Source organism: Coregonus clupeaformis, unplaced genomic scaffold (assembly GCF_020615455.1).
Source record: "Coregonus clupeaformis isolate EN_2021a unplaced genomic scaffold, ASM2061545v1 scaf0373, whole genome shotgun sequence".
Classification (NCBI taxonomy): domain Eukaryota; kingdom Metazoa; phylum Chordata; class Actinopteri; order Salmoniformes; family Salmonidae; genus Coregonus; species Coregonus clupeaformis.
In genome coordinates this window covers 194,513-215,256 of record NW_025533828.1, presented here as the reverse complement: position 1 = coordinate 215,256, position 20,744 = coordinate 194,513, and the positions used below count along the sequence as shown (strand labels likewise).

Sequence of the window (20,744 nt, the reverse complement as noted above, 5' to 3'; positions counted from 1 at the left end):
GTGTGGTACCAACCCAGCTGGATAAGGTATTGGTGTTGTACAGCAGAGTGTAAGAGGAGGGGAAACTACCAGGCAGTTGGAAGGAGGCAGTAGTGGTACAATCCGGAAGCCCGGGAAGGATCCAACGAAGCCAACAAGCTATCGGCCAATAGCTTTAACATCACATGTATGTAAGATTATGGAACGCATGATTACGGCGAGGCTAACTCACTTCCTGGAGAGCAGAGGGTTAGTAACGCCACATCAGAGTGGGTTCAGGAAGGGTAGGGGAACTATGGATCCAGTGCTCTGCTTAGAAGCAGCGGTCAGGAAGAGTAGGGGAACAAGGAGACTGTTGTAGCTGTCTTTTTTGATGTGGAGAAGGCGTATGATATGATGTGGAAGGAGGGGTTAATCAAGCTTGATATTATGGGGGTAGGAGGAAGAACGTACAACTGGATAAAGGACTTCCTCTTTGGAAGGTCTATCCAGGTGAGGGTGGGGAAGTCTTTATCAGGCAGCTACTTGGTGGATAATGGAACACCGCAGGGGAGCGTGATTAGTCCTCTGTTGTTCTCAATCATGATCAATGATGTTTACTCTCAGGTACGGCCGGATATAGGGAGGTCGTTATTTGCAGAGGATGGGGCCTTATGGAAGAGGGGAAGAAATGTGCCATACATAGTCAGGAAGGTACAGGAAGTAATTGATGAGGTAGAGCGGTGGGCATTAATGTGGGGATTCAGGTTCTCTGTAGAGAACTCAAACAGTGTTTTTACCAGGAGGAAGGTGGGAGATGAGGTATGCTTTGAGGGAGATTTTTTTAGTGGACTATGAGATAAAACTGTGTTAATCACGAACATATAGTTAGAATTCTTTGTTGCTAGGCAAGAACTTAATTGGGTAATTTCACTGTGTGTGTGTGTGTGAAGTGGGAATCTGATCTAGGGTCGAATTGCTCGCTCTTACTTAAATCCATGGCTGTCCTACCTTTTCAGAGACTGAAACCAGACTGTGGCCTAATGCATCTCTCCTCAAACAAAGGTTCTGAGAGCGGAGCCAAAGTTGAACAGCGTTTAGACTAGCCATGAGTAATTACAGTATGGTGGGAGGGGAAGAGGAGTAGGTTTGGGTGTGTTTGAAAGATTAAGTGTGAACCTGTCATGTCCAACAATCAATCTTCAGGTCAAGCTCAGGAGAGCTGGGGTTGAACAGAGTTTAAACTAAACATGAGTGTTTTTACAAGATAAGGGATTGATTGTAGGTAGAAAACTATATGTTTTACAGCCCTCTAACCAATTGTACTATTATGTGTGTTTTTCCGCGTTATTTGTAATTTATTTTGTACATAATGTTTCTGCCATCGTCTCTTATAACCAAAAAGAGCTTCTGGATATCAGGACAGCGATTACTCACCTCGTATTGGAGAGGTTTTTTCTTCAACGAGGCGGCCGCGAAGGATATCCTACAGACACCCAACAAGGCCCAAATCCCCGTCATTCGCATGAGGAAGAGACGGAGATATCGTGGACGTAGGTCGGGGTGCCTTGTAAGGATCCGACGGCGAGCGAGTAAACTGCCTCTTCCATCAATCCTATTAGCAAATCTTCAATCATTGGAGAACAAATTGGATGACCTAAGATTACGGTTATCCTACCAACGGGACATTAAAAACTGTAATATCTTATGTTTCACCGAGTCGCGGCTGAACGACGACATGGATAACATACAGCTAGCGGGCTATACGCTACATCGGCAGGATAGAACGGCTGACTCCGGTAAGACAAGGGGTGGCGGTCTGTGTATATTTGTAAACAACAGCTGGTGCACAAAATCAAATACTAAGGAAGTCTCGAGGTTTTGCTCGCCTGAGGTAGAGTATCTTATGATAAGCTGTAGACCACACTATTTACCAAGAGAGTTTTCATCTATATTTTTCATAGCTGTCTATTTACCACCACAAACCAATGCTGGCATTAAGATTGCACTGAATGAGTTGTACAAGGCCATAAATCAACAGGAAAACGCTCATCCAGATGCAGCGCTCCTAGTGGCCGGGACTTTAATGCAGGGAAACTTAAATCCGTTCTACCTAATTTCTACCAGCATGTTAAATGTGCAACCAGAGGAAAAAAACTCTAGACCACCTTTACTCCACACACAGAGACGCATACAAAGCTCTCCCTCGCCCTCCATTTGGCAAATCTGACCATAACTCTATCCTCCTGATTCCTGCTTATAAGCAAAAACTAAAGCAGGAAGCACCAGTGACTCGGTCAATAAAAAAGTGGTCAGATGAAGCAGATGCTAAGCTACAGGACTGTTTTGCTAGCACAGACTGGAACATGTTCCGGGATTCTTCAGACAGCATTGAGGAGTACACCACATCAGTCACTGGCTTCATCAATAAGTGCATCGATGATGTCGTCCCCACAGTGACCGTACGTACATACCCAAACCAGAAGCCATGGATTACAGGAAACATCCGCACTGAGCTAAAGGGAAAACTATTACAGACTACAAAGGGAAGCACAGCCGCGAGCTTCCCAGTGACACAAGACTTCCAGACGAGCTAAACCACTTCTATGCTCGCTTCGAGGCAAGCAACACTGAAGCATGCATGAGAGCACCAGCTGTTCCGGATGACTATGTGATCACGCTCTCCGTAGCCGATGTGAGTAAGACTTTTAAGCAGGTCAACATTCACAAGGCCGCAGGGCCAGACGGATTACCAGGACGTGTACTCAGAGCATGTGCTGACCAACTGGCAAGTGTCTTCACTGACATTTTCAACATGTCCCTGACTGAGTCTGTAATACCAACATGTTTCAAGCAGACCACCATAGTCCCCGTGGCCAAGGACTCTAAGATAACCTGCCTAAATGACTACCGACCCGTAGCACTAACGTCTGTAGCCATGAAGTGCTTTGAAAGGCTGGTCATGGCTCACATCAACAGTATTATCCCAGACACCCCAGACCCACTCCAATTTGCATACCGCCCCAACAGATCCACAGATGATGCAATCTCTATTGCACTCCACACTGCCCTTTCCCACCTGGACAAGAGGTGCAGCTGCACCATCGAGAGCATCCTGACTGGTTGTATCACCGCCTGGTATGGCAACTGCTTGGCCTCCGACCGCAAGGCACTACAGAGGGTAGTGCGTACGGCCCAGTACATCACTGGGGCCAAGCTTCCTGCCATCCAGGACCTCTATACCAGGCGATGTCAGAGGAAGGCCCTCAACATTGTCAAAGACTCCAGCCACCCTAGTCATAGACTGTTCTCTCTGCTACCGCACGGCAAGCGGTACCGGAGTGCCAAGTCTAGGTCCAAAAGACTTCTCAACAGCTTCTACCCCCAAGCCATAAGACTCCTGAACAGCTAATCATGGCTACCCGGACTATTTGCACTGCCCCCCCCACCCCATCCTTTTACGCTGCTGCTACTCTGTTAATTATTTATGCATAGTCACTTTAACTCTACCCACATGTACATATTACTTCAACTACCTCAACTAGCCGGTGCCCCCGCACATTGACTCTGCACCGGTACCCCCCTGTATATATAGCCTCCCTACTGCTATTTTATTTTACTTCTGCTCTTCTTTTCTCAACACTTTTTTTGTTGTTGTTTTATTTTTACTTTTTTGTAAAAAATAAATGCACTGTTGGTTAAGGGCTGTATGTCAGCATTTCACTGTAATGTCTGCACCTGTTGTATTCGGCGCATGTGGCCAATAAAATTTGATTTGATTTGATTGTATTACTATTGATTCTGAACTGAATAAAAGTTGAATTTAGCCGCAATCATAGACAAAGGAAGTGGGCGGAGTGATAGAGAGTGGGAAACTGAAGAGGGAGGGATTTTAAGCTAGGATGTGTGTGAATGAGACTATATAGAGGGGGAGCAGAGAGAGAGAAAATGGGCTACTCTGCAGATTAGCCTTGCTTTGTTGAAATTGTAATAAAGTCAAATCTTGATTCTACAAAAACTCTGGAAGAACTTTGATTTTAATAAAGTATAGTGATTATTTTCCACAACAGCTTGAGGTTATATGGGAGAAACTTGGAGAGGGTGGGGGCCTTCAGGTTCCTTGGGGTATACTTTGACACCAGATTGATCTGGGCAGAACACATTGAGAGAGTGGTGGGAAAGTGTAAGAAGGTGCTAAATGTGATGCGCTGTCTGACGGGGAAGGAGTGGGGGGCTGGGCGTTCCTCATTGAAGACCATGTATGTTGCATTGATCCGATCTGTAATAGACTATGGCAGTATAGTGTATGGTTCGGCAGCCCGGACCTCACTGGAAAGGCAAGATGTCATACAGGGGCAAGGACTCAGAATATGTAGTGGGGCGTTTCGGACTGGAAAGGTGTCACGAGAATTTTGTTATCTCAATGGTTGAAGTCAACTACCTCTTAAATCTTTTAATATTTCCCAAGAGGTTGTAAATCTCTTAGTTTAAATAAAATAAGCAAAGACCCAATTCTGCAATGGTCAGCCTTTATTCATTGAGAGCTCTCCAATGGTCAGCCTTTATTCATTGAGAGCTCTCCAGTGGTCAGCCTTTATTCATTGAGAGCTCTCCAATGGTCAGCCTTTATTCATCTGAAAATCATACACAACGTTTTTTATACCTTTACTACGCCCCTAAATGGGCCAATGAAAAAGCTCCTAGCCCATATTTAGGCAACTCTCACATTTCTCTATAAGCTTGAAGAAGCTCCTAGTCTGTTGCTGAGCAACATGCATCCTACACAGACACCTAAGATGGGGACATGTTCTTCAGTGTCTAGTTTCACATCCTGTTTCCTGCTAGCATAGATATCCAAATAAGCCAAAGCCCTCGTTTTTCTTCTAACTAAACTTATTGTAGTTTTATGATTTTATCACATTCCTATAATTTTCAGGGTGTAATACTTTTAGTCACATTAACAAATTCCTTTATCAAAAGGCTAGATGTCATACAGGGGCAAGGACTCAGAATATGTATTGGGGCGTTTCGGACGTCCCCAGTGGCTGCATTACAGGTGGAGATGGGGGATATGCCGTTGCAGATTAGGAGACAGCAGCTGGCAATTAATTATTGGGTCAACCTACAAGGACATGGGGTGTCTCATCCTGCGAAAGGGATTTTACAGGCATGCTGGGAACATGAGCGAAGACAGAACACGAGCTTTGGGTGGGTGGATAATACCCAGGCGAAGGAGATGGGACTGGATGGAAGGGAGTTTAGTCCAACGGTAGTTATTCCTGTAAATCCACCATGGCTACTCCCGCCTCCAGTAGTTGATCTGGAAGTGTTGGAGAGACTACAGAAAGATAGGGAGGGGGTTGATCCAGCTGATTTCTTTAAGAGACGTCTGGAAACTGTGTATCAGGATTTTGTGGCCATTTACACAGATGGTTCAAAAGATCCAAGGACAGGACGTACTGGGTCAGCATTTGTAGTGCAGGAGTGTGGGGTGGAAGTCAGGAAACGTATTACAGATCATCTGGCTGTATATATGGCGGAGCTGATGGCCGTACTGTTGGCCTTGCAGTGGGTGGAGGAAATTAAGCCAGACAGAGTAGTTATTTGCTCTGATTCATGTGCAGTGTTAATGAGCCTCCAGTCCTTTAGCTCACGTAGCAGACAAGACCTGCTTTATGAGGTGCTACAAACCCATGGCAGGATTAAACAGATGGGTATTCAGATAAGATTTACTTGGGTCCCAGCCCATGTTGGGGTGGAGGGGAACGAGGCTGTAGATGAACAGGCTAAACAAGCACTTAGTAGTGGGGATGTTGATGTTGAAGTGTCAATGAGCAAGGCAGAGGCAAAAAGACTGATATATACAGTGATGTTGCAGAGATGGCAGGAGCAGTGGAATATAGATAATAAGGGAAGGCATTTATTTCAAGTACAGAGGAAAGTCGGGGAGGGGAGGACGGCAGGAAGGGACAGAAGAGAGGAGGCTATACAAGATTAAGGGTGGGACACAGCCAGTTGAATAAGACATTAAACGTGATCGGAAAGCATTATATTATATTATTATATTATAAAGCATCCATCAGGAAAGTGTGATTATTGTCAGGAAATAGATACTGTGGAGCATGTATTGCTACAGTGTGGGCCGTATCAGAGGGAAAGAGAGAGGGTGAGATTTAGTATGAGGGAGGAAATTCGTTTAAAGAGTATATTGAGCAGAACGTCATTAGATATAGTTTTAAATATTTTGTTACCTTTTTTTAAGAGAAACGGGGTTGGCAGCTAGGATTTAGTTTCTCCCCGTCTCTGGCCCACATTCCAGTACGTTAGGTGGCGGTAATGCACCATAATGTTGGATGCCAACCGCCGATAAAACCCACTGAAGAAGAACCATGCGGTGGCGCTGTAGCTCACCAATAATCAACAGAAGAAGAAGAAAAACACGGAAGTGACCTCGAAGGCGCCAAAAATCAAAGTACCAGACGTGAAATTGTTAGCTACCGTAGACAACTAGTCTATAACACGATATCAGGTAATCAAACTACTCTTTGCAAAGTCGTTATAATAATAATTACTGTTTGAAACATCTAGCTTTAAACATTTATATCGACTATGTGTCAGACAAAGCAAGCGAGCTAGCCAAGTTAGCTATCTGGGCTAACGTTAGCTAACGTTAAATAGTGAATAGTTAGCTAGTTAACGTTAGAGCAGATAACAAGTTCAAATGTACTGATATGAATAATGGTAGTGTACCGTAGCCAACTACCCAAGCAAAAACATTGATCTGAATTCGAATTGCTTGTTAATTCAGTTTTTTTTGTTTGTAATTTCCTAGGAACAATGACGGAGAACACTTTCCCAGTGTATAAAGTGGACGCCATCGTAACTTTCTTCCGCACTGAGGTCCTTACCGGGCAGGAGGCAAAACATTTCACTAAGAACGACCTTGCACCGAGCCCAAAGGTAAAACACCTTTTTAAAAGAGCATGAATATGACCTCATGAGATCTCCAATAACATACATACACACAGAGGTTGTACTGTATGAATGACTCCTATCCCATATACATTTTAGTCATTTAGCAGACGCAGACGCTCTTATCCAGAGCGACTTACAGTTAGTGAATACATAAAATATATACTGGCCCCCCGTGGGAATCAAACCCACAACCCTGGCGTTGCAAACGCCATGCTCTATCAACGGCCGGCTGCGACAGAGCCTGGATTCGAACCAGGATCTCTAGTGGCACAGTTAGCACTGCAAAGCAGTGCCTTAGACCACTGCGCCACTCAGGAGCTACATATAAAAGTGATAATTTATTTGCAGCTGCCAGTGTTGGTAGTATAATACAATGTTGTTGTTGTCCCCATTGTAGCCAGATGCAGTCCAGAGACTGTACATGAGAATACTGCAACTCCTGTACCGCTTCAAGCCTGAGTGTCATTACATGGTATGTACTCTTACACTACAAATCACATTTAATTGGTCACATACACATATTTAGCAGATGTTATTGTGGGTGTAGCGAAATGCTTGTACATATATATGATTCTATAGCTTTAAACACACACATTACTTTTAATCAATACAATATATATATATAATATATATATATCCAGAACGTGAAACAGGCCAGTATCTCCTGACAACACTGAGGCTCATTTCAGTATAGATGCATTTTATATATGTACAGTGGGGGTCTGAAATTATTGACATCCTTAATAAAGATGAGCAAAAATGGCTGGAAGTTCCAGCCTCCTGGCAGAGGCAACTAGGTTTTGGCTAAAATGTCCTGGTACTGGTTAAAGTTCATGATGGCGTTGACCTTAAAGGCCCAGTGCCGTCAAAACCGCGATTTTATCAATGCCCCCCTAGTTAAAAATAGTTTCAGAATACTCTAAAATCTCAGTATTTAAAATGAATGTGGGAAGAAAAAAAGAAATTTGCAATAAGAAAAATAACTCTACAGCAATCTTTTAAGTGGACCACAAAAAATATAAAATACTTAGGATGCATAATAAGTGACAACAAATATATAAAGATAACTTTGTCCCATTATTCAACAATATCAAAGCAGATCTAATTAAATGGAACAATCTTCCCATTAATCTTACTGGCAGAATAAGCCTCTTCAGAATGGCATGGCTCCCAAAGTTCTAATATTTATTCTAGGTATTACCAATTACCCCACCGAAGACATTCTTTACAAAAATATACTCTGTCATAATAGACTTTATATGGGCAAACACATTTTTTACATCTTCCTAAATCTGAGGGTGGTTTTAACCTTCCAGACTTGGAATTGTATCAACTCAACACCCAAGGCTTTTCCTGGCGACATATATACTGAACAAAAATATACACTCAACATGCAAAGATTACGGATACGGAGTTACAGTATTTGTATTTATTATGGATCCCCATTAGTTCCTGCCAAGGCAGCAGCTACTCTTCCTGGGGTTTATTATGGATCCCCATTAGTTCCTGCCAAGGCAGCAGCTACTCTTCCTGGGGTTTATTATGGATCCCCATTAGTTCCTGCCAAGGCAGCAGCTACTCTTCCTGGGGTTTATTATGGATCCCCATTAGTTCCTGCCAAGGCAGCAGCTACTCTTCCTGGGGTTTATTATGGATCCCCATTAGTTCCTGCCAAGGCAGCAGCTACTCTTCCTGGGGTTTATTATGGATCCCCATTAGTTCCTGCCAAGGCAGCAGCTACTCTTCCTGGGGTTTATTATGGATCCCCATGAGTTCCTGCCAAGGCAGCAGCTACTCTTCCTGGGGTTTATTATGGATCCCCATTAGTTCCTGCCAAGGCAGCAGCTACTCTTCCTGGGGTTTATTATGGATCCCCATGAGTTCCTGCCAAGGCAGCAGCTACTCTTCCTGGGGGTTTATTATGGATCCCCATTAGTTCCTGCCAAGGCAGCAGCTACTCTTCCTGGGGTTTATTATGGATCCCCATGAGTTCCTGCCAAGGCAGCAGCTACTCTTCCTGGGGTTTATTATGGATCCCCATTAGTTCCTGCCAAGGCAGCAGCTACTCTTCCTGGGGTTTATTATGGATCCCCATTAGTTTCTGCCAAGGCAGCAGCTACTCTTCCTGGGGTTTATTATGGATCCCCATTAGTTCCTGCCAAGGCAGCAGCTACTCTTCCTGGGGTTTATTATGGATCCCCATGAGTTCCCTGCCAAGGCAGCAGCTACTCTTCCTGGGGTTTATTATGGATCCCCATTAGTTCCTGCCAAGGCAGCAGCTACTCTTCCTGGGGTTTATTATGGATCCCCATTAGTTTCTGCCAAGGCAGCAGCTACTCTTCCTGGGGTTTATTATGGATCCCCATGAGTTCCTGCCAAGGCAGCAGCTACTCTTCCTGGGGTTTATTATGGATCCCCATGAGTTCCTGCCAAGGCAGCAGCTACTCTTCCTGGGGTTTATTATGGATCCCCATTAGTTCCTGCCAAGGCAGCAGCTACTCTTCCTGGGGTTTATTATGGATCCCCATTAGTTCCTGCCAAGGCAGCAGCTACTCTTCCTGGGGTTTATTATGGATCCCCATTAGTTCCTGCCAAGGCAGCAGCTACTCTTCCTGGGGTTTATTATGGATCCCCATTAGTTCCTGCCAAGGCAGCAGCTACTCTTCCTGGGGTCCAGCAAAATTAAGGCAGTTATACATTTGAAAAACATTACAATTCAGATTTCACAACATATTATGTGCCCTCAGGCCTCTACTCTACTATCACATATCTATAACACAAAATCCATGTGTACATGTGTGTGTATAGTGCGTATGTTATCGTGTGTTTGTATGCATGTGTCTATGTTTGTGTCTCTTCACAGTCCCCGCTGTTCCATAAGGTGTATTTTTACCTGTTTTTTAAAATCTGATTCTACTGCTTGCATCAGTTACTTGATGTGGAATAGAGTTCCATGTAGTCATGGCTCTATGTAGTACTGTGCGCCTCCCATAGTCTGTTCTTGACTTGGGGACTCTGAAGAGACCTCTGGTGGCATGTCTTGTGGGGTATGCATGGGTGTCTGAGCTGTGTGCCAGTAGTTCAAACAGACAGCTCGGTGCATTCAACATGTCAATACCTCTCACAAATACAAGTAGTGATGAAGTCAATCTCTCCTCCACTTTGAGCAAGGAGAGATTGACATGCTAGCTCTCTGTGTACATCCAAGGGCCAGCCGTGCTGCCCTGTTCTGAAATTCAATTGTAATTTTCCTAAGTCCCTCTTTGTGGCACCTGACCACACGACTGAACAGTAGTCCAGGTGTGACCAAACTAGGGCCTATAGGACCTGCCTTGTTGATAGTGCTGTTAAGAAGGCAGAGCAGCGCTTTATTATGGACAGATTTCTCCCCATCTTAGCTACTGTTGTATCAATATGTTTTGACCATGACAGTTTACAATCCAGGGTTACTCCAAGCAGTTTAGTCACCTCAACTTGTTGAATTTCCACATTATTCATTACAAGATTTAGTTGAGGTTTAGGGTTTAGTGAATGATTAGTCCCAAATACAATGCTTTTAGTTTCAGAAATATTTAGGACTAACTTATTCCTTGCCACCCACTCTGAAACTAACTGCAACTCTTTGTTAAGTGTTGTTGTCATTTCAGTCGCTGTAGTAGCTGACGTGTATAGTGTTGATTCATCCGCATACATAGACACTGGATTTACTCAAAGCCAGTGGCATGTTGTTAGTAAAGATTGAACAAAGTAAAGGGCCTAGACAGCTGCCCTGGGGAATTCCTAATTCTACCTGGATTATGTTGGAGAGGCTTCCATTAAAGAACACCCTCTGTGTTCTGTTAGACAGATAACTCTATATCCACAATATAGCAGGTGGTGTAAAGCCATAACACACACTACCGGTCAAAAGTTTTAGAATACCTACTCATCCAAGGGTTTTTCTTCATTTTGACTATTTTCTACATTGTAGAATAATAGTGAAGACATTTAAAACTATGAAATAACACATATGGAATCATTTAGTAACCAAAAAAGTGTTAAACAAATCAAAATATATTTTAGATTTTAGATTCTTCAAATAGGCACCCTTTGCCTTGATGACAGCTTTGCACACTCTTGGCATTCTCTCAACCAGCTTCATGAGGTAGTCACCTGGAATGCATTTCAAGTAACAGGTGTGCCTTCTTAAAAGTTAATTTGTGGAATTTCTTTCCTTAATGCATTTGAGCCAATCAGTTGTGTTGTGACAAGGTAGGGGGGGTATACAGAAGATAGCCCTATTTTGTAAAATACAAAGTCCATATTATGGCAAGAACAGCTCAAATAAGAAAAGGGAAACGACAGTCCATCATTACTTTAAGACATGAAGGTCAGTCAATACGGAACATTTCAATAACTTTAACATTTTCTTCAAGTGCAGTCACAAAAACCATCAAGCGCTATGAAACTGGCTCAGATGAGGACTGCCTGAACCAGGTTGCAGGCACTAGTTACAGCTTTCTCTTGAGTGGGCAGCGTGATGAAAGTCAGTCAATATTTAAATCACCCAGAAAGTATACCTCTATTGATATCACACATGTTATCAAGCATTTCACACATATTATCCAGATCCTGACCGTTAGCACTTGGTGGTCTATAGCAGCTTCCCACCAGAATGGGCTTTAGGTGAGGCAGATGAACCTGTAACCATATTACTTCAACAGTATTTAACATGAGATCCTCTCTAAGCTTTACAGGACTGTGGTTCTGAATATAGACCGCAACACCGCCCCCGTTGGCATTTCTGTCTTTTCTGTAAATGTTATAACCTTGTTTTGCTACCACTGTATCATCAAATGTATTATCTAAGTGAGTTTCAGAGATTGTCAAAATATGAATGTGATCTGTTACTAGCAAATTATTGATTTCATGAACCTTGTTTCTTAAGCTACATATGTTAATGTAGGCTATTTTTAACACTTTTCTTGGATGCTTGATTATTTTTCTTGCTTTACTGGGAAGCTTAGCAGAGGTAGACATACTCTGTTTATTTTTATTAGTGCAGGGTGAGCTGCATACAGTGGACTTCCTCCTAGGTCACACCGCCTCAGTGTTAACATTATTACTAATATAAATGGTTCACAGTATCAAAGGCAGTAGACAGGTCTAGAAGGATAAGAGCAGAGGAGAGAGAGTTAGCTTTAGCAGTGCGGAGAGCCTCCGTGACACAGAGAAGAGCAGTCTCAGTTGAATGACCAGTCTTGAAACCTGACTGGTTTGGATCAAGAAGGTCATTCTGAGAGAGATAGCAAGAGAGTTGGCTAAAGACGGCACGCTCAAGACATGGCATAAGGGGGTGCAGGGAGATACCTGAGATACCTGATGGGTTGGATGATACCTTTCTCGTCAATCATCTTGAAAAAATGTATACTGAACTGGAAATCAACCAATCCTCCATCGTTAACACAATGGAAACATCAAATCCCCCCCCCCCCCCCTGATTTTCCTGTGTTTTACACTATACTTGTTTTGTCACATACAGTGGGGGAAAAAAGTATTTAGTCAGCCACCAATTGTGCAAGTTCTCCCACTTAAAAGGATGAGAGACGCCTGTAATTTTCATCATAGGTACACGTCAACTATGACAGACAAATTGAGAAAAAGAATTCCAGAAAATCACATTGTAGGATTTTTAATGAATTTATTTGCAAATTATGGTGGAAAATAAGTATTTGGTTACCTACAAACAAGCAAGATTTCTGGCTCTCACAGACCTGTAACTTCTTCTTTAAGAGGCTCCTCTGACCTCCACTCGTTACCTGTATTAATGGCACCTGTTTGAACCTGTTATCAGTATAAAAGACACCTGTCCACAACCTCAAACAGTCACACTCCAAACTCCACTATGGCCAAGACCAAAGAGCACCAGAAACAAAATTGTAGACCTGCACCAGGCTGAGAAGACTGAATCTGCAATAGGTAAGCAGCTTGGTTTGAAGAAATCAACTGTGGGAGCAATTATTAGGAAATGGAAGACATACAAGACCACTGATAATCTCCCTCGATCTGGGGCTCCACGCAAGATCTCACCCCGTGGGGTCAAAATGATCACAAGAACGGTGAGCAAAAATCCCAGAACCACACGGGGGGACCTAGTGAATGACCTGCAGAGAGCTGGGACCAAAGTAACAAAGCCTACCATCAGTAACACACTACGCCGCCAGGGACTCAAATCCTGCAGTGCCAGACGTGTCCCCCTGCTTAAGCCAGTACATGTCCAGGCCCGTCTGAAGTTTGCTAGAGTGCATTTGGATGATCCAGAAGAGGATTGGGAGAATGTCATATGGTCAGATGAAACCAAAGAGAACTTTTTGGTAAAAACTCAACTCGTCGTGTTTGGAGGACAAAGAATGCTGAGTTGCATCCAAAGAACACCATACCTACTGTGAAGCATGGGGGTGGAAACATCATGCTTTGGGGCTGTTTTTCTGCAAAGGGACCAGGACGACTGATCCGTGTAAAGGAAAGAATGAATGGGGCCATGTATCGTGAGATTTTGAGTGAAAACCTCCTTCCATCAGCAAGGGCATTGAAGATGAAACGTGGCTGGGTCTTTCAGCATGACAATGATCCCAAACACACCGCCCGGGCAACGAAGGGGTGGCTTCGTAAGAAGCATTTCAAGGTCCTGGAGTGGCCTAGCCAGTCTCCAGATCTCAACCCCATAGAAAATCTTTGGAGGGAGTTGAAAGTCTGTGTTGCCCAGCGACAGCCCCAAAACATCACTGCAGTGTGTGAAAACCTTGTGACTTACAGAAAACGTTTGACCTGTGTCATTGCAAACAAAGGGTATATAACAAAGTATTGAGAAACTTTTGTTATTGACCAAATACTTATTTTCCACCATAATTTGCAAATAAATTCATTAAAAATCCTACAATGTGATTTTCTGGATTTTTTCCCCCCATTTTGTCTGTCATAGTTGACATGTACCTATGATGAAAATTACAGGCCTCTCTCATCTTTTTAAGTGGGAGAACATGCACAATTGGTGGCTGACTAAATACTTTTTTCCCCCACTGTATATATACACTGCTCAAAAAAATAAAGGGAACAGGTATTTATCCCAGGTATTTAAGGAATACCTGGGATAGGATAAAGTTAACCTTCTACCCCCCAAAAAAAAAACAACAACAACATTGTAAAGTGGTTATCCCACTGGCTATAAGGTGAATGCACCTATTTGTAAGTCGCTCTGGATAAGAGTGTCTGCTAAATGACGTAAATGTAAAATGTAAATGGAACACTTAGACAACACAATGTAACTGTCCACTTAGGAAGCAACACTGATTGACAATACATTTCACATGCTGTTGTGCAAATGGAATAGACAACAGGTGGAAATTATAGGCAATTAGCAAGACATCCCCAATAAAGGACTGGTTTTGCAGGTGGTGACCACAGACCACTTCTCAGTTCCTATGCTTCCTGGCTGATGTTTTTGTCGCTTTTGAATGCTGGCGGTGCTTTCACTCTAGTGGTAGCATGAGACGGAGTCTACAACCCACACAAGTGGCTCAGGTAGTGCAGCTCATCCAGGATGGCACATCAATGTGAGCTGTGGCAAGAATGTTTGCTGTGTCTGTCAGCGTAGTGTCCAGAGCATGGAGGCGCTACCAGGAGACAGGCCAGTACATCAGGAGACGTGGAGGAGGCCGTAGGAGGGCAACAACCCAGCAGCAGGATTGCTACCTCTGCCTTTGTGTAAGGAGAAGCAGGAGGAGCACTGCCAGAGCCCTGCAAAATGACCTCCAGCAGGCCACAAATGTGCATGTGTCTGCTCAAACGGTCAGAAACAGACTCCATGAGGGTGGTATGAGGGCCCGACGTCCACAGGTGGGGGTTGTGCTTACAGCCCAACACCGTGCAGGACGTTTGGCATTTGCCAGAGAACACCAAGATTGGCAAATTCGCCACTGGCGCCCTGTGCTCTTCACAGATGAAAGCAGGTTCACACTGAGCACACTGTGACAGACATGACAGAGTCTGGAGATGCCGTGGAGAACGTTCTGCTGCCTGCAACATCCTCCAGCATGACCGGTTTGGCGGTGGGTCAGTCATGGTGTGAGGGGGCATTTCTTTGGGGGGCCGCACAGCCCTCCATGTGCTCGCCAGAGGTAGCCTGACTGCCATTAGGTACCGAGATGAGATCCTCAGACCCCTTGTGAGACCATATGCTGGTGCGGTTGGCCCTGGGTTCCTCCTAATGCAAGACAATGCTAGACCTCATGTGGCTGGAGTGTGTCAGCAGTTCCTGCAAGAGGAAGGCATTGATGCTATGGACTGGCCCGCCCGTTCCCCAGACCTGAATCCAATTGAGCACATCTGGGACGTTCAAAAGCGACGTTCTGTCTGCTTCCTTCATGGTCGTCAATGACAACCAGAGGTGTCGTTCCGCGACCACCGAAGTGGCCATGGACCTCCCCGCGCAGACAGCCGAAGCCTGAGTTCTGGACGCCTCCTCCACCTCCTCCCGGTCCAGCTCGGTCCAACCCGTGGTTAGACGGGACAGAGCGGCCGTTAGGAGGGCAATATTATTAGCTGCTGCTACAGCTTGGGCTCCCAACGTAAAAGACTTCTCTACCAGCTGCGCTGTGAGATGATCCTTCTGCGTCGGCAAGGTGGCTTTCTTAGAAGAGGGCCAGGGACTCGAACCCGGTACGAGATACGCAGCCATGGCGCTCTCTAACCTGGGGATTCCCTTAGTGAGGCCCTGGTATCTTCCTTCCACTCTGGTGAATGGGAGGTACGACTTGGCCGGCGAACGCGCCGCCAGAGGTGCCTCCCATGAGCCCTCGACGTATTTTGCCAGTGAGCGCATTGCTGGAGCCAATGGCTCTGCCGCTCTCCTTGGCCGGGAATAAGGGCCGCCCTCCATCATATCCACTTCCGGTGCGGAGGGAATAGGGGGCAGCGCTATTTCCAAACGTTGAGCAGCCCTCTCAATGAGTCCGGGAAAATCCGAACGCAGAGAGGCTGCAGCGAAGGACAGGGCTACTGATCTCTCAGAGCCCGTGTCGTCATCGCCTAGGGAACTGCAAGCCCTCTCACTCTCCAAGGGAAAGGGGGGCTTGAACGTGTGGGTCAGAGGGTCGGATTGTTCCATCGGAATATCCGTCTCCTCCCCATAATCCCCGTCATCTCCTGAGTCGGCGCCATCCGATGATGCCTCTGAAGCAGAGGCTAGCACCGACAACACGTCCTCTAGAGGAATATCCTCCCTAAAAAACGTCCAGCGCTGCTTCCTCTCCTTTAAAGAGACCTTACAGATAATTGTATGTGTGGGATACAGAGATGAGGTAGTCATTCAAAAAATTATTTTAAACAATATTGTTGCACACAGAGTGAGTCCACTCAACTTTATATGACTTGTTAAGCACATGTTTTACTCCTGAACTTATTTAGGGGTTATTTAGATATTTCAGCTTTTCATTTTTAATTAATTTGTAACAATTTCTAAAAACATTTTTGGGTTTTGTGTGTAGGCCAGTGACACAAATTCAGGCTGTATCACAAATGTAGAAAAGTCGAGGCCTGTGAATACTTTCTGAAGGCACCGTATGTACTGTATATATGTATCTGATGAATCCTAGCCCTGTTATTGCTATCTGATGTCATGTGATGTGTTCCCCTACAGGTCCCATTCTCTGAGAACGTCCAGCACCCCCAGCTCCATGAGTGGCCCACTGCTGTCATGAGTGTCTACCTGAGGATGTGAGTAGTTGGCTACCTGAGGATGTGAGTAGTTGGCTACCTGAGGATGTGAGTAGTTGGCTACCTGAGGATGTGAGTAGTTGGCTACCTGAGGATGTGAGTAGTTGGCTACCTGAGGATGTGAGTAGTTGGCTACCTGAGGATGTGAGTAGTTGGCTACCTGAGGATGTGAGTAGTTGGCTACCTGAGGATGTGAGTAGTTGGCTACCTGAGGATGTGAGTAGTTGGCTACCTGAGGATGTGTCTACCTGAGGATGTGAGTAGTTGTTGTGTTGTCTACCTGAGGATGTGAGTAGTTGGCTACCTGAGGATGTGAGTAGTTGTCTACCTGAGGATGTGAGTAGTTGTCTACCTGAGGATGTGAGTAGTTGGCTACCTGAGGATGTGAGTAGTTGTTGATGTTGTCTACCTGAGGATGTGAGTAGTTGTCTACCTGAGGATGTGAGTAGTTGTTGATGTTGCTACCTGAGGATGTGAGTAGTTGTTGATGTTGTCTACCTGAGGATGTGAGTAGTTGTTGATGTTGTCTACCTGAGGATGTGAGTAGTTGTCTACCTGAGGATGTGAGTAGTTGTTGATGTCTACCTGAGGATGTGAGTAGTTGTTGATGTTGTCTACCTGAGGATGTGAGTAGTTGTTGATGTTGTCTACCTGAGGATGTGAGTAGTTGTTGATGTTGTCTACCTGAGGATGTGAGTAGTTGTTGATGTTGTCTACCTGAGGATGTGAGTAGTTGTTGATGTTGTCTACCTGAGGATGTGAGTAGTTGTTGATGTTGTCTACCTGAGGATGTGAGTAGTTGTTGATGTTGTCTACCTGAGGATGTGAGTAGTTGTCTACCTGAGGATGTGAGTAGTTGGCTACCTGAGGATGTGAGTAGTTGTTGATGTTGTCTACCTGAGGATGTGAGTAGTTGGCTACCTGAGGATGTGAGTAGTTGTTGATGTTGTCTACCTGAGGATGTGAGTAGTTGTTGATGTTGTCTACCTGAGGATGTGAGTAGTTGTTGATGTTGTCTACCTGAGGATGTGAGTAGTTGTTGATGTTGTCTACCTGAGGATGTGAGTAGTTGTTGATGTTGTCTACCTGAGGATGTGAGTAGTTGTCTACCTGAGGATGTGAGTAGTTGGCTACCTGAGGATGTGAGTAGTTGTTGATGTTGTCTACCTGAGGATGTGAGTAGTTGTTGATGTTGTCTACCTGAGGATGTGAGTAGTTGTTGATGTTGTCTACCTGAGGATGTGAGTAGTTGTTGATGTTTTCTACCTGAGGATGTGAGTAGTTGTTGATGTTTTCTACCTGAGGATGTGAGTAGTTGTTGATGTTGTCTACCTGAGGATGTGAGTAGTTGTTGATGTTGTCTACCTGAGGATGTGAGTAGTTGTTGATGTTGTCTACCTGAGGATGTGAGTAGTTGTTGATGTTGTCTACCTGAGGATGTGAGTAGTTGTTGATGTTGTCTACCTGAGGATGTGAGTAGTTGTTGATGTTGTCTACCTGAGGATGTGAGTAGTTGTTGATTTGTCTACCTGAGGATGTGAGTAGTTGTTGATGTTGTCTACCTGAGGATGTGAGTAGTTGTTGATGTTGTCTACCTGAGGATGTGAGTAGTTGTTGATGTTGTCTACCTGAGGATGTGAGTAGTTGTTGATGTTGTCTACCTGAGGATGTGAGTAGTTGTTGATGTTGTCTACCTGAGGATGTGAGTAGTTGTCTACCTGAGGATGTGAGTAGTTGTGGTTTCTACCTGAGGATGTGAGTAGTTGTTGATGTTGTCTACCTGAGGATGTGAGTAGTTGTTGATGTTGTCTACCTGAGGATGTGAGTAGTTGTCTACCTGAGGATGTGAGTAGTTGTTGATGTTGTCTACCTGAGGATGTGAGTAGTTGTTGATGTTGTCTACCTGAGGATGTGAGTAGTTGTTGATGTTGTCTACCTGAGGATGTGAGTAGTTGTTGATGTTGTCTACCTGAGGATGTGAGTAGTTGTTGATGTTGTCTACCTGAGGATGTGAGTAGTTGTTGATGTTGTCTACCTGAGGATGTGAGTAGTTGTTGATGTTTTCTACCTGAGGATGTGAGTAGTTGTTGATGTTTTCTACCTGAGGATGTGAGTAGTTGTTGATGTTGTCTACCTGAGGATGTGAGTAGTTGTTGATGTTGTCTACCTGAGGATGTGAGTAGTTGTTGATGTTGTCTACCTGAGGATGTGAGTAGTTGTTGATGTTGTCTACCTGAGGATGTGAGTAGTTGTTGATGTTGTCTACCTGAGGATGTGAGTAGTTGTCTACCTGAGGATGTGAGTAGTTGGCTACCTGAGGATGTGAGTAGTTGGCTACCTGAGGATGTGAGTAGTTGTTGATGTTGGCTACCTGAGGATGTGAGTAGTTGTTGATGTTGTCTACCTGAGGATGTGAGTAGTTGTTGATGTTGTCTACCTGAGGATGTGAGTAGTTGTTGATGTTGTCTACCTGAGGATGTGAGTAGTTGTTGATGTTGTCTACCTGAGGATGTGAGTAGTTGTTGATGTTGTCTACCTGAGGATGTGAGTAGTTGTTGATGTTGTCTACCTGAGGATGTGAGTAGTTGTTGATGTTGTCTACCTGAGGATGTGAGTAGTTGTCCCTGATTGAGTAGTTGGCTACCTGAGGATGTGAGTAGTTGTTTTTCTACCTGAGGATGTGAGTAGTTGGCTACCTGAGGATGTGAGTAGTTGTTGATGTTGTCTACCTGAGGATGTGAGTAGTTGGCTACCTGAGGATGTGAGTAGTTGTTGATGTTGTCTACCTGAGGATGTGAGTAGTTGTTGATGTTGTCTACCTGAGGATGTGAGTAGTTGTTGATGTTGTCTACCTGAGGATGTGAGTTGATGTTGGCTACCTGAGGATGTGAGTTGTTCTTGATGGTGTTTTCTACCTGAGGATGTGAGTTGATGTTGGCTACCTGAGGATGTGAGTTGTTCTTGATGGTGTTTTCTACCTGAGGATGTGAGTTGTTCTTGATGGTGTTTTCTACCTGAGGATGTGAGTTGTTCTTGATGGTGTTTTCTACCTGAGGATGTGAGTTGATGTTGGCTACCTGAGGATGTGAGTTGTTCTTGATGGTGTTTTCTACCTGAGGATGTGAGTTGATGTTGGCTACCTGAGGATGTGAGTTGTTCTTGATGGTGTTTTCTACCTGAGGATGTGAGTTGTTGTTGATGGTGTTTTCTACCTGAGGATGTGAGTTGTTCTTGATGGTGTTTTCTACCTGAGGATGTGAGTTGTTGTTGATGATGTCTACCTGAGGATGTGAGTAGTTGTTAATGATGTCTACCTGAAGATGTGAGTTGATGTTGGCTACCTGAGGATGTGAGTTGTTCTTGATGGTGTTTTCTACCTGAGGATGTGAGTTGTTCTTGATGGTGTTTTCTACCTGAGGATGTGAGTAGTTGTTAATGATGTCTACCTGAGGATGTGAGTAGTTGTTGATGTTGTCTACCTGAGGATGTGAGTAGTTGTTGATGTTGTCTACCTGAGGATGTGAGTAGTTGTTGATGTTGTCTACCTGAGGATGTGAGTAGTTGTTGATGTTGTCTACCTGAGGATGTGAGTAGTTGTTGATGTTGTCTACCTGAGGATGTGAGTTGATGTTGGTGTTTTCTACCTGAGGATGTGAGTTGTTGTTAATGATGTCTACCTGAAGATGTGAGTTGTTCTTGATGGTGTTTTCTACCTGAGGATGTGAGTTGATGTTGATGGTGTTTTCTACCTGAGGATGTGAGTTGTTGTTGTTGATGATGTCTACCTGAGGATGTGAGTTGTCTACCTGATGGGAGTTGTTGTTGTTGAAATGTCTACCTGAGGATGTGAATTGTTATCTACCTGAGGATGTGAGTTGTCTACCTGAGGATGTGAATTGTTGTCTACCTGAGGATGTGAGTTGTTGTTGATTATGTCTACCTGAGGATGTGAGTTGTTGTTGATTATGTCTACCTGAGGATGAGTTGTCTACCTGAGGATGTGAATTGTTTTCTACCTGAGGATGTGAGTTGTTGTCTACCTGAGGATGTGAATTGTT

General features: G+C 44.4%; 1 protein-coding gene across 1 annotated transcript in view; it reads left to right on the top strand.

Annotated features, from left to right (window-relative positions):
- Window positions 1-6,394: 6,394 nt before the first annotated feature.
- The window catches only part of nuf2 (UF2 component of NDC80 kinetochore complex), a 50,205-nt gene continuing 35,855 nt past the window's right edge, over window positions 6,395-20,744 (top strand). The window contains exons 1-4 of the mRNA XM_041870466.2: window positions 6,395-6,487; window positions 6,791-6,918; window positions 7,331-7,405; window positions 16,610-16,686. Of these exons, the coding sequence (XP_041726400.1) occupies window positions 6,796-6,918; window positions 7,331-7,405; window positions 16,610-16,686 (275 nt within the window). The 5' untranslated portion in view covers window positions 6,395-6,487; window positions 6,791-6,795. The remainder of the gene's footprint in view (window positions 6,488-6,790; window positions 6,919-7,330; window positions 7,406-16,609; window positions 16,687-20,744) is intronic.